Source organism: Dysidea avara, chromosome 7 (genome assembly GCF_963678975.1).
Source record: "Dysidea avara chromosome 7, odDysAvar1.4, whole genome shotgun sequence".
Taxonomy (NCBI): Eukaryota; Metazoa; Porifera; class Demospongiae; order Dictyoceratida; family Dysideidae; genus Dysidea; species Dysidea avara.
In genome coordinates, this window is record NC_089278.1 from 13,160,841 (window position 1) to 13,173,126 (window position 12,286).

The window sequence follows — 12,286 nt, forward strand, 5'->3', positions numbered from 1 at the left end:
CTTGGATGCACATTGTCAGTAACCGTAGTATGCATCTTACAGACATGATCACCATACTTTCTCTTCTTCTGCAACTCATGATGTGTATGCAAATGACATCTACTGCTCTGGTCCATTTCCTCTCTGGATTCATCTCTGTACTCTTATATATAGTTAGACTCATGTAGTTCACCAGATACTCAGCTATTAGTGGGCTATTAATTAAATTACAATAAGTAAGTAGATTGCTAGAGACACTGAAAGGTTAAACTCTCTGTTATTTACTCCCAAAGTAAACTGAGCTGAAGGCCACAGCACATGTGTTTGAAGTTATAATTGGTGCTAATTTGATTGCTAATAGTTCCAGATGTCTATGGTAGCCATGTAGTACCATAGGATGTCAGACTCTAAAAAGAAAGAAGATACCATCTATGCTAAAAATAGTAGAAGAAAATAAGTATATTCACATGTTTTGTTCCAGAGAAAAATAAATGTGTGAGGATTGGTTGACCAAGGCTTCATGGACAATTTACTTTGTAAGCAGTAATATTATATGTTTCAACTTGATTAGTTGTTTCACGGACTGACCACCTACTTCTCTCATAGATTAAAAATTAAAAATAACTTTCACAAATGATTAGAATACCAATATAATTCTAAACACAAGCTTTGTTTACCTAAAAATATCTTCTCAAAACCTTGCTCAAAACACCCTATGCTGGGATACAAGTGAGCTTCCATTTTATTCCCATTACTTGTATTTTTATTTTTGCACTTCTGTTTGTCCTGATTTCTGTTAATATTATTATTTACATGCCCACCTACCAACCCTATGTTGTTGAAATTTTCGCCCGTGAAACAACCAATCAAGTTGAAATGGCCTTGCTAGGATTTTAAAAGATGGTTTTAAAAGTGAGATGGTTTAAATAGTGAGGTCAGTTTTAGATCTATTTAATGTGGTAGCCTTTACAATCTCCAGTATATTATTGTGGTGATTAAGAAAATAGACGGCAGACATTTACAGTGTGTTAAATCATGACAAAATTGTTCAACACTACAGTAATGTAGTGTTATTAGTGACGTGACTGCTACATGGGGTTTCAACAATTTCCTTTACTAATATTTGAGCCTCTTAATAGTAATTGATGTCAGACATTTTGTTATGGATCATGATACTACCTCTGATAATTTGATGTCTGCTTCCTTTTTGAAATCACAGATATATTGACGATGAAGTACTATAAGCAATATGACGTATATGTGTATAGTATTTTATTATCACCTGGTGGTTATAGTTGATGGTTTCTATCAGGACACGGTGACTGTGTGTGGTGTGTATCTGGACAGCCAGTGAACAGTGACATCATCGCTTCTTGTTCTCAGGTATTGATTCGACGTAGTGATAATCAAGCTGTGTGAATGTAAATTGGATTTAGAATTTATTAATTACCTTATCTATTGCATAATAATTGCCAAGCTTCCTCTCTTAAACAAAATTACGGTATTCAAACCATGTGATTATCGCTTGTGATATTTCGTCTTCTTTTGCTATATGTTTCATGTGAACATGTTCTTGTTTTCAGCCTATTTTGTTTCTTGTATTACTAGCATGGATGTAACTTTGTAGTCTAGTGCATTCTGTTGGCTTGCATACTGTTTTATATATATATATATATATATTTTAAATTTAAAGCGTGTATGGCATATGTCATGCAGCTAATTATATAAAAGTCTGGAAGATAATTCTCCAATGTGGTTGGGTTTCAACTAGGCACATACTTAGACAATGAAAGTATTTCTTCCGGCTATGAGATGTCAGTACATGCACAAAATCTTACAATTGTTTGTGTTTTAGTGAAGTTAAATCATACTCCACATCCTGGTAGTCTGCGTAGGCAATGACATACCTTTGTACAACTACATCTTTATGGTTGCTTTTCCATGTAAAATATTTTAGAGCCAGCGTGTTTTCCCTAATTTTTAGCCCCATTAGAAACCCTCTGCTAAATTGAGCAACAATTTGAAGCCAGATGGAGGTCAGCTGTTGCTTGTTCCATATTGTGATCTTCATAGTTTAGCTGGGTGGAGTGTTATAGCAAGCCTTATGGAGTTAATACGATTAACTGTGCACTTTAACTCCACTACAATACGCAACATGTCAACTACTGATTGAAGTTGCACATGAAGCCATTCTGCTTGTTTTCATGTAGAGATCATAATTGTAATCGGTCATGTTTGTCACACGTACTGTACTGATGACTTGTAGTTATGTCTATCAAGTGGAAATTGGAATGTCAAGATGAGATATATCAGGTTGTTCCTTGGTATAGCCTTGATAACATAATGCCTCTGAAGTACACATTAAGTAGCACTTTACATTTATATTTGACATTCATATGGCCTGTGTTCTCTATCAGTTATTAGTACTGATTAAGCTTAGTTAACAAATGAGATTATGGAATCACCATCACATCCATGTATCATAAATTTTTTTTCGTATTGTAATTCTATCTCAAAGCTTAAAATCTACTGGAGATGAATTATAGAGGGTACTAGACCTTATTTCTGTAAAATGTGTATATTTGGTGATCAGTGTCAGCTAGTATCCAAGATACCTACTGGCTAGCTACAAGTAATTTAGACAGACACATTTAATATGGTCATGACTATTGTCTTAAACAAATCTTAGATTGGCTGAGATTGAACACAATGTACAGCTTCTAATAGTGTGCTAAATTTTAATAACTTCCTTATAGAGTTGTAGAGTGTGTGCTAGCTATGATATCATGTCTATTGTGATCTCATACCATACAAGTGTCAATGCTATTGTACATTGTGTCAGTGCCAGCGTCCCATGTATGCCTGGATTAATTAGCTGGATTAAGCAAAACTAATAGCCTGTCAGCTTGGTATAATTATACACGTGTTCTTGGAAATTTCTGTTGTTCCATATTGTAAGCATGTATGGTCAGTGTTAATGTACAATAGGTTGAGAGGTGTGCAGTTGAGGCCATGTATGGTAACATTTTTGTTAGTGATAAAAATAATAGGATGGAATGAGGGGGCTAACACCCCCTCATTTTTTTGTTTTACTGAAATCTGATTAGTGACATGTCTTGTCTCCCTATACATGTTACTATACATATGTCAACATTCGTGTGAGTAATATTTTGTGTATTTCCCTACTGGGCAAGGGTGGATTTCTTTATCATATGTTGTTTTAACAGCATTACCCAGTAACATTTACAAATGTTTTTACAACAGAAATCATTCCATAGTTTGTTCACATGGATATTAATGCCCTAATTGGTTGTGTATGTAATGTTACATAAGTTTGTAAGGCATGAACTTATTCTCATGAGTACATGTCCTTTTGAGACTTTATGACTTAGTTGGTAAACGCAGCAATGTGTCTGTGTGGTTTTTGTTTGTTAATGTTTATTTATTTATTTATTTATTAAGGCTTTACAGCACAAGTGCTGAAGGTCTGTAAGACACGTGGTCCTACAGCCTGTTTAAAGTTGTTACAAAAAGTATGTTTGAAAAGGTGGAGAAAGGAAAAAATCCATAACTGGACCTGGGGGGCCTCCAACTGATTAATGCTCGAACGCTTACAGGAGTCAGGTGGTCAGGATGTCTTCTCCTTGTTAGTTTCAAGTAAATGTATCCATAGGAACCTTAAAGAGTGACTTTATTATCTCAAAGTATCCCAAGTGGACATTATTTTATTTATTAAGACTTTCTATGTCTTGAATATAATCTTTCTGGTCTCATGACATTTCTGCGGCATCGTTTATAGTTAGTGTGTGTGTGTGCATGCATGTAGTGACGAAATGTAGTTGAAAGCATAACTTGTGTACATTTTAGACCATACGCCATTGTTATGTTATATTTTTTGATGATTATTGTACTAATAAGGACAGGCACAACACTGCATTATTTATAATCAACAGTTTGTATGTTCCTAATGGTGTGGTGGTACAGTCAATTAAGTTCATTATGTGATGACCAAGAGGAACAGTGTATGTAGTGAAGATAAACATCAATGAGATGTGAAGGTTGTGTGTTTAGTCTTTTAGTTGTTCAGTATCAATTCTGTCAGTCCAAGGGTGTGGATAATTGCAATGTCTGGACAGTCAGCTAGATACAACTCCTTCGTTCTGCCTCTTAATTTGAAGACATGCCCTTTAATTTTTAATTTTCTGTTCTGGTGATCATTACTTGCAAATTTACATACATTTGTACAAGCGTCCATATGTGTATTTAATATTTCTTTCTGTTTTGTATTGTAACCTGTATTATGAGTTTTATTCTAAGTTATTTGATTACTAACACTGATTACAGTGCTTTCTCTCTGTAATCTGTTAACCCTTCCTGTACTTGTTACACCTGTGAATTAAGTGGAGATCAATATGTACTCTGTACATTAGTTTATACTGTGTGTTGGATCATGAAAATACAGTGTTGGTATAGGATAGAATATAGAAGGCCATATAGTACTGACATGCACAACAAGTGTGATTATGGTGAGGTTATCTCAGATGGTCAAAGATTTCCGAGACTGTTGAAGTATGAAATTAGATAAATCACATATAATTATTTCGCAGACATCAAGGACGTTTCAGGTTTCTTTTAGTATGATTGAAGACTAGCCAATTTTATTGTTACTTAAAAATCTTTTTAGAAATGCTTTTTTATAAGTGCTGCTCTAGAATGACGTATACAGATTCCTTTTGGTTTATGCAAACTCTTATTACTGATGGCTACTTTTCATACTGTAACTCCAACATTGGTGTGCAGTCAGGTGAGTGCTCCTACTCTAATATAGCATACAAATAGTGTAACCCGCAAGAAAAATTGACGTAGCCAAGCACTATACTGCTACCAGTGTTTGAAAATAGTAAATCAGTTATACATTGAATCTTGTCTTCCCCTCAAGTTATTCATCATGATACAATTATCTTTATGTAATAATCTTAATAGTTTGTGTCATTTGTAACAATACTATTTCTCTGTGTGCAATACTTTAATTACAGTAATTAATCTTATAATAATCTTACTACTGACAGCATGATGAGCAATAAAATGGATAGATACACAGTGTTTTGTTTTATCAGTAATTTATCAACCACTTCCCAGATTTTGTATGGCATGCATGTACAGATCTCTGTACTGGTAGTGTGTTTATTAAGCTTATTAGTTTGTAAAGGCATACCTACCGTATAGCCAAAAATTTTCAAGGGATGAAACTTTTACGAAATTGTGTAAAATTTGTATGCTTTTCGCATTTTTTAATTCACGAAAGCCTAGAAATGTGTATGTAACCTCCAACATTTCACGATTGTATTTTCACTAAGCTGCTATTACTCATAAAATTTGCGAAAGTTTCGTCCCTTGAAAGTTTCCAGCTATATGGTATCTGGTCAGTTTAGCATGCTGATAAATGCAGCACTAATGTTCTTACAGTTGACTACACAGTTGCTGTTTTGGTTATTTAGTTCATAATTTATTTATTTGTATATGTAATTGAGATTCCTTTCTTGTTTTTTGCTATTAAGAGCTCAGAGGTTGTTTGTGGATTAGTGTAGAGCTAGTATGTGCATATGTATATGTACTTGTATGATTGGATCAAAGTACTACATTATGGCATGCAACTGGTACGTGTCGTGTTTGTGGTTATTCTAGCGTGTGGATAGGTATGAAAAGAAGCTTTGAATGATCTATGCATATGTACAAATATGGTATGAGGTATAGAATGGCTTGTAGCTGGAGCATCCTGTTGGAATTTGGTCTTCGTTGGTTGTAGCAGTCTCACATATTTGTAGAAGTTGCATAAGTGTTTCTGGGTGCCTGAGGCAGGTGTCATTGTTTCTGTGTTATTCCATACTAGTACTCCTTACTGAAACATGAGTTGACAGTAAACGTATGGCAAAACGAATCAGTTATATTCATGTTAGTTCTAGAACCATCAAAACAATGAGATAATTCTATGGTACAAAGTCCAAAATGCCTTTAATATCACCAGATAAGGCTTGTGTACAGTACTTCCTAGTGTTCACATTCCCAAAACTGTTGAAGAATACTATAGTCTTTAGTCTTGCCTTGTCTGTAGTAATGTTCAATTTACTTTTTCGGTACCTTATTAAGAGACTCTTGGAATGTTTATTGGTCTTGATGTCTCTGAACATTTCACTGTAGTATCAATTTGGGTACATTAAATTATATACTTTTAAATCTTTTCTTTCACAAGGAAATATAGGGATCAAAGAAAGTGAAACAAGGAAATAAAAAGTAGTGTGATTAGATCAAAAGTACTGCACTATGCTTGCAGCTGGTACATGTCATGTTTGTGGTTATTGTAGTGTGTGGATAGTGTGTGTGTTGTGTGTTGTGTGTGTGTGTGTCATAACATAGGGAGACAGCCTACACCTAAAGTGAACATTTAATCCCTGGGTCCACTAATATAACTTCAGGTGTAGGCGATCTTCTTTGTTTCACTACTAAATATTACTAATTTTTCCTTGTACTTGTTTGTTTACTTTATTATAACTGGTGAACCTACCGCATTAGAAGAAGGAATAGACTAGCATTACTGAATATGTGCCTTAACTACAGACCTGAATTTAATTTTTAAGGTTCCAAGGACAAATGTCCTTACATATTCACAAATGTACAGACATAGAGTCAAATTCTACAGACAAGTTAAGTGTTACTCTAGCTCAGGTCTGCCAAACATGAGCTAGAGGAGCACTTTACACTGCTGGAATTGGAATAGGGAGATTCCATTGAAAGTTTTGAAGTTAAATACAACCACATAGCTGCAACATATCACCAGGCTGTGGTCATTACAGCTACTGGTGATGGGCGTCTGGATTCAGTGGAATGGAATGGTGGACTGGAATGGACTGGAATGGTGGAATGAATGGAACAGTACTTTGGTAATTTCAATTGATGGTTACCTTTTTATAAGACTACCTTCTAACAAAGACCACCTCTTTATAAAGACCGGTTTACTTTAATGTTTAAATTGCTGCTATCTTGATGTTTTAGAGTGTATCCCCATAAAATGGTCTTATTTTTCAGTAGTGCGCCACATGCCTAGAAAAGTCAGAGTGATATCTGATTTGTAATATACTCCATGCAAAAACAATTTGGCTGTACAAAAATTTCGTCCCCATCAAACTAAAAGTAACTGACAACTAAAGGAGGTAATATCTGGGTGAGGCCAAGAAATACTGGCAAATAACTCGCTACAATTTATAAAAATTTGGTCCTTTATCATTGATTCGTACAGTCTTGCTGCATTCCTAATTAATTCCCTGTAACTCTAATTGGCTAGTAGAGGCCAAGAAATGAATGTTAATATATACTGGCAACTAAGTATAATTTACAATAACCTTGGTCCTTTATCATTGACTTGTGCAGTCTGACTGTATTCCCGTGTAAATCTAATAGGCTAGTAACTAGCTCCTTTAGTTGCTTTTTTAGTTTTCTTTTTTTTGTATAGCCAAGCTGTTTTTGTATGGGATATATAGCTGTTACTGTATTGTATCATAAATCAGATATCACTGGCTTTTCTATACATAACACGTGGCACACAATTCATCAATAAGAATGTCTTGTAGGCTCTAAAACAACAATTCAGATATTAAAGTAAAATGGTCTTTGGTCTTTGTTAGACGGTGGTCTTTATAAAGTGGTGAAATTACCTCAGTATCGTTCCATTCCACTATTCCATTCCATTCCACCATTCCAGTCCACCATTCCATTCACTGAACGCAGATGCCCGCTGGGGGCAGCAGTACACAAAGGGGAGGTGGCATTGGTAAATCCTTGGGTTGGGAAAATGTAGTATCTCCTAGCAACCAAGTGACAGTTATTGTTAGCACTACAAACAAACATGTACACATTAGCTTTTATGGTACCACTATTGGTTTTGCAAGGACATTATGTGTCCGCCCAAAACTCATTATGTGCAGACAATGTGCTATTTGTGCAGATTTTGTCCTTTGTGCGGATTTTGTCCTTTGTCCGTTGACCGCACGTTAATTTAAGGCCGCAACTATCAATCTATGAAATAGCAAAGTGGCTGTTACATTTTCAGCTATGTTCAGTCCATTTCATAGTGTTACAAACAAAAAACACTGCAAAAAGAACTGCTGCAAATGACGGTAAACTCGTGTTACAAATGTCACACAGCACTACCATGAATTGACACCTTTCAATGTCAGCAAAGATAATTGTGACAAAATGGAAGGCACAGGAAATTGTGTCCATGAAACATGCATGCATTGTGATGTACCTATTGGACGGAAGCAACATCAAACAGCGAAAAAATCAAATCCCATAGCCTTAGCCATTGTCAAGTTACACTTGTCTGAAGGAATCAGTCAGTCAGTCAGTCAGTCAGTCAGTCAGTCAGTAAAAATTCCATTGAATATTTTTATAAAAAATTGTAGCAACATACGGGAAGCGTTTCAGGTCATACTGAAGGCACTTTTGGGTTTAGTTATACTTAACAAATACTGCCAAGGCAGCATTGTGAGGCTGGTTTCTGGTCAATCTTTTTTGTGAGAAAGTGCAAACCACCATGATCCTTAATTTACAGTACTGCCGTGCTGTACATATGATACTGGACAGTTAATTAATAACTTAAGTTGTCTGTGATAGCCATTAGGTAACAAGTTCAGTAGAGGAGTTAGCATAGTATAATACACGCACAGCCACCATCGTTCTGTAAACGGTACAAGACCAAGACACTGTTAGCAAGATGGCAACTAAATATGGTATGGATCAAACCTGTCTACCCCTTAATACCTATATTGATGACTAAAGTCTATCATGAGATTCTTTATCATAATAGGAAAAGGTGTATGTTTGATAGCATTCCCCTTATCCACTTTCCTACTTTGACCAAATTTAGTATTTTGACTGTTAGTAACGTATTCTTGTATGTAGCAGAGATCAAATCATGTCAACTGCTAGTTGACTATATTAGGAGAACATTGGACACTAGTGTATGTCTATTATCTAGCAAATCTACTAATAAATGTGCTCAATAGATTTAGGACACTCCTTTTGTCAATCCACTTAGTAATACCATAATAGAGAAATGAACAAGATAGCATGTGAGAAAATGTAGAGAACCTGTACTATGTTTGTTTTTATTGGAACTGGCACAAATGTATATAGATGTACAGTGTCAGACTCTCATCATCATTTTAAAGTTAATTATAAGTTCTTTTTATGGTTTGATATCCTACATATCAATGATTTTGAGGACCTGGTAACACACCCTTGAAATTTCTACAAGCATTGCATTTTTAACAACATACTAAATGTAAATGTTGTTTATCTTCCTATCAAGATCTGATTGATGTGCATAAAATGATTTTATCAGACACCAAGTTTTACTTTTGTGTAGTTGATCAGTGTTTGATTAATGGTAAATTATAAATACTTGTCAACAAAACCATCTGATACACACTTGTTCAAGTGACAGCTTTCAGTGTGTATACATTTGTGCATAAAAGAAAGTGAAGAAGCAAGCCATGTTACTTTAGAGTATCAGTTTTGAAATTGTTGTTAACACCAATAGCATTGGGTGGATTTTTGTATACTGATGATCTTTATTGCTATGGAAGCTTTACTGAAGTTTAATGTTTATTATAGACATATCTGTGTGTCTGCTTTGCAGAGTCTGTGACTTGTATTACAGTGATGTTGCTTGTTTTAATTGCTTTTGGGGTTATGAGCTAATCCTGTCAGGATACACATTGCAAATTTGTTAATTATGATTTGTGATTTTGACTCATAACATCCTGCAATGAGGACTAAAATCTATCATCACCTGATCTTAAGGGCACACTGATATGGTGAACTATAGGAAGAAAGATATCATATAGCGATTACTACTCCATACTTGTTGTACAGAACCATATTAATAGCATAACATGGAGTTCTAGCTCATGATATAACACGACTGAGTGTTTTGACTATTTATGTAGTACAGTCAACGTGTTAGGAGATCAAGTTATCGGCAACTGGCCTAGTCAGCATTTTGTAGTGATGGAGACTCCCTGTATTTACAAGCTTTAGTTCCTTGTGGGCTATATTGTATTCATGCTACAGCTACAGAAGCTTGTGATATATGTGGACTTTAGGCTCGAATTGTATTGAACAATCCATTGTTTTGCCACAGATCAAAACAGAAGTGCACAAAACAAAGTGACAGTGAGGTTGCATTATTTTGTAGTTTATGAGATGTAATTTTTCAATTTCTTACTGTAATAGTGTGCTCTGCTTTTCCTTACAACAAGCATGGAAGTACAATATTATTTGTATAATTGAATACTTTGTTTTATTCAAGGAGTAGTGCTAAAATGCTACATTTGTAGATTTCACCTGGAAAGCCAAGTGATTTTACAAAACAAAGTACAATACTGTAATGCTTAGCTACAAGAAGCTTAATTCATACATCTCACAATGCCCTCTCACACTCATCGTTTGCTAGTTTTGTGATTACGACTATTGAGGTTCATGTGAAATTCCAAACTATGCAAGTAACATTAAAAAGTGTTAAGAAAGTGTTTCCTACTGGGTAATAGAACTGCTACACAGTACAATGAACATTTTCAAGTATGGCTTCATTGAGATATAAACATTGGCATTGGTAGCGTATAATCATTTGTAATAATGGAATTTGATTGCTTCAGAGGTACAGTGTGGGTATTCGTTTACTCACTTATAAACTGTGCATTGAAAGGAGATCAGCGTATTCTGTAATGTTATCATTCTCATCATAGCATGGCACTGATATTGGTGACTATTAAATTAGAGTTTCTGTATATTACCGTATTGTATATTAGGACATGTCTATGAATATTAATATGATATTTATAGTTAAATGTAGGGGATTTTGAAGCCAGTATTTTTGCATTTTTAACTGTCCATTTCCTCAATTAAAAATTCTCACATAGCATATTTGTCTGGCAATAAAATTATTTCACCCAGTGATGTGGCCTCCCAAGATGGGCTCTATATTGAATATTCATCAGCAGAATATGACATTGTGACGGTCATTGTATGAGCAGTACACTTGAGGTGATGTAGTTATACCAATACACTATTAGTAGTTAGCATGTAGGGTACTTTTATTCCTTTGTTTAAAAGATGTATTTATGTGTGGTACATATTAGCTCAAACATATTTTGTTGTATTCATAAGTGTGTGTATAAACATATAAGTGTCTCTTGTTGGTATACACACATGTACATTTTTCACATGTACGTGTGTTTATGCCTACACAGGCTGGCTACACATACTTATTACTTATAGCACTGTGTATACAAAAATACAGCATGAGGGGATTATGTATGTCAAGCGACTATATGCCACACTAGGCAATAATGAGTGCTGTATCAGTCTCGAGATATCTCTTGAGTGATGTATTTTTATGTACACAAGCATAGGCAGTACTTTTGGATAATCTTGTACTTTCTAGTTGTCTTCTTTGGAGCATAGTCAAACTACTTGAGTGTGCTTATAGTCTATTTCTAATTGTAGAATATATCCATTTCGGATTAGCTTTAACGATTTACAAAGTTACACATGTGATCAACCATGCTGTCTAAATGGGATTGTTTTCGGTTGTATGTTTTCACTGCTGTAGCTACCCATACAGTGCACTTCAGCACTGATCCTCCTTTACAAAGTAATGTTTGTATATGTCTTTAAGATTCTTGGTACAAACAGCTGCCATGTGAAGAGGTATGTGGACTAATATCTTGTTGTCCACAATAACTCCGAAATTTGAGGACTACAGAGTACTTTGTACTTTATAAAAGTATTTGGTTACTATCATCCTTGTGTTACAGTTGGATACTGTACTATAGTTGCTTTTTAACAACTATGGAAATCAAAAGGCGGTACAATTTTCCTTGGATTCCTCAGACTACAAGGACCCTAGTCCAACATCACTAATATAATCATTTGTAGTAATTTGTGTCATGTAAGAGAAGGTCCATGAAATGTGACTAGATTTAAATTTTATTTATGTGTACACTTATCCTATATTTTAGGACATTCCTGTGGACAAGTTAACTAACAATTATTCACGTAAAGCTTAATGCCAACCTAATTTATTAAACTGACTGCCTTCGGTAGGACATTTTTGCAAACTGGTCAGAATTATATTAGGTGGTATTAAATGATTAATTGTATAGCCAGAGTTCCTGTTGATTTTATTACAAGATAACATGATAACTTCTCTGCATCAGGTAAATTCCAGTTAAAGTTAAATACTAAT

At 34.8% G+C, this 12,286-nt stretch overlaps 1 protein-coding gene across 1 annotated transcript in view; it reads left to right on the forward strand.

Annotated features, from left to right (window-relative positions):
• The window catches only part of LOC136261297 (methylosome protein WDR77-like), a 41,187-nt gene that overhangs the window by 7,360 nt on the left and 21,541 nt on the right, over nucleotides 1-12,286 (forward strand). The window contains exon 4 of the mRNA XM_066055277.1: nucleotides 1,292-1,362. Within this exon, the coding sequence (XP_065911349.1) occupies nucleotides 1,292-1,362 (71 nt within the window). The remainder of the gene's footprint in view (nucleotides 1-1,291; nucleotides 1,363-12,286) is intronic.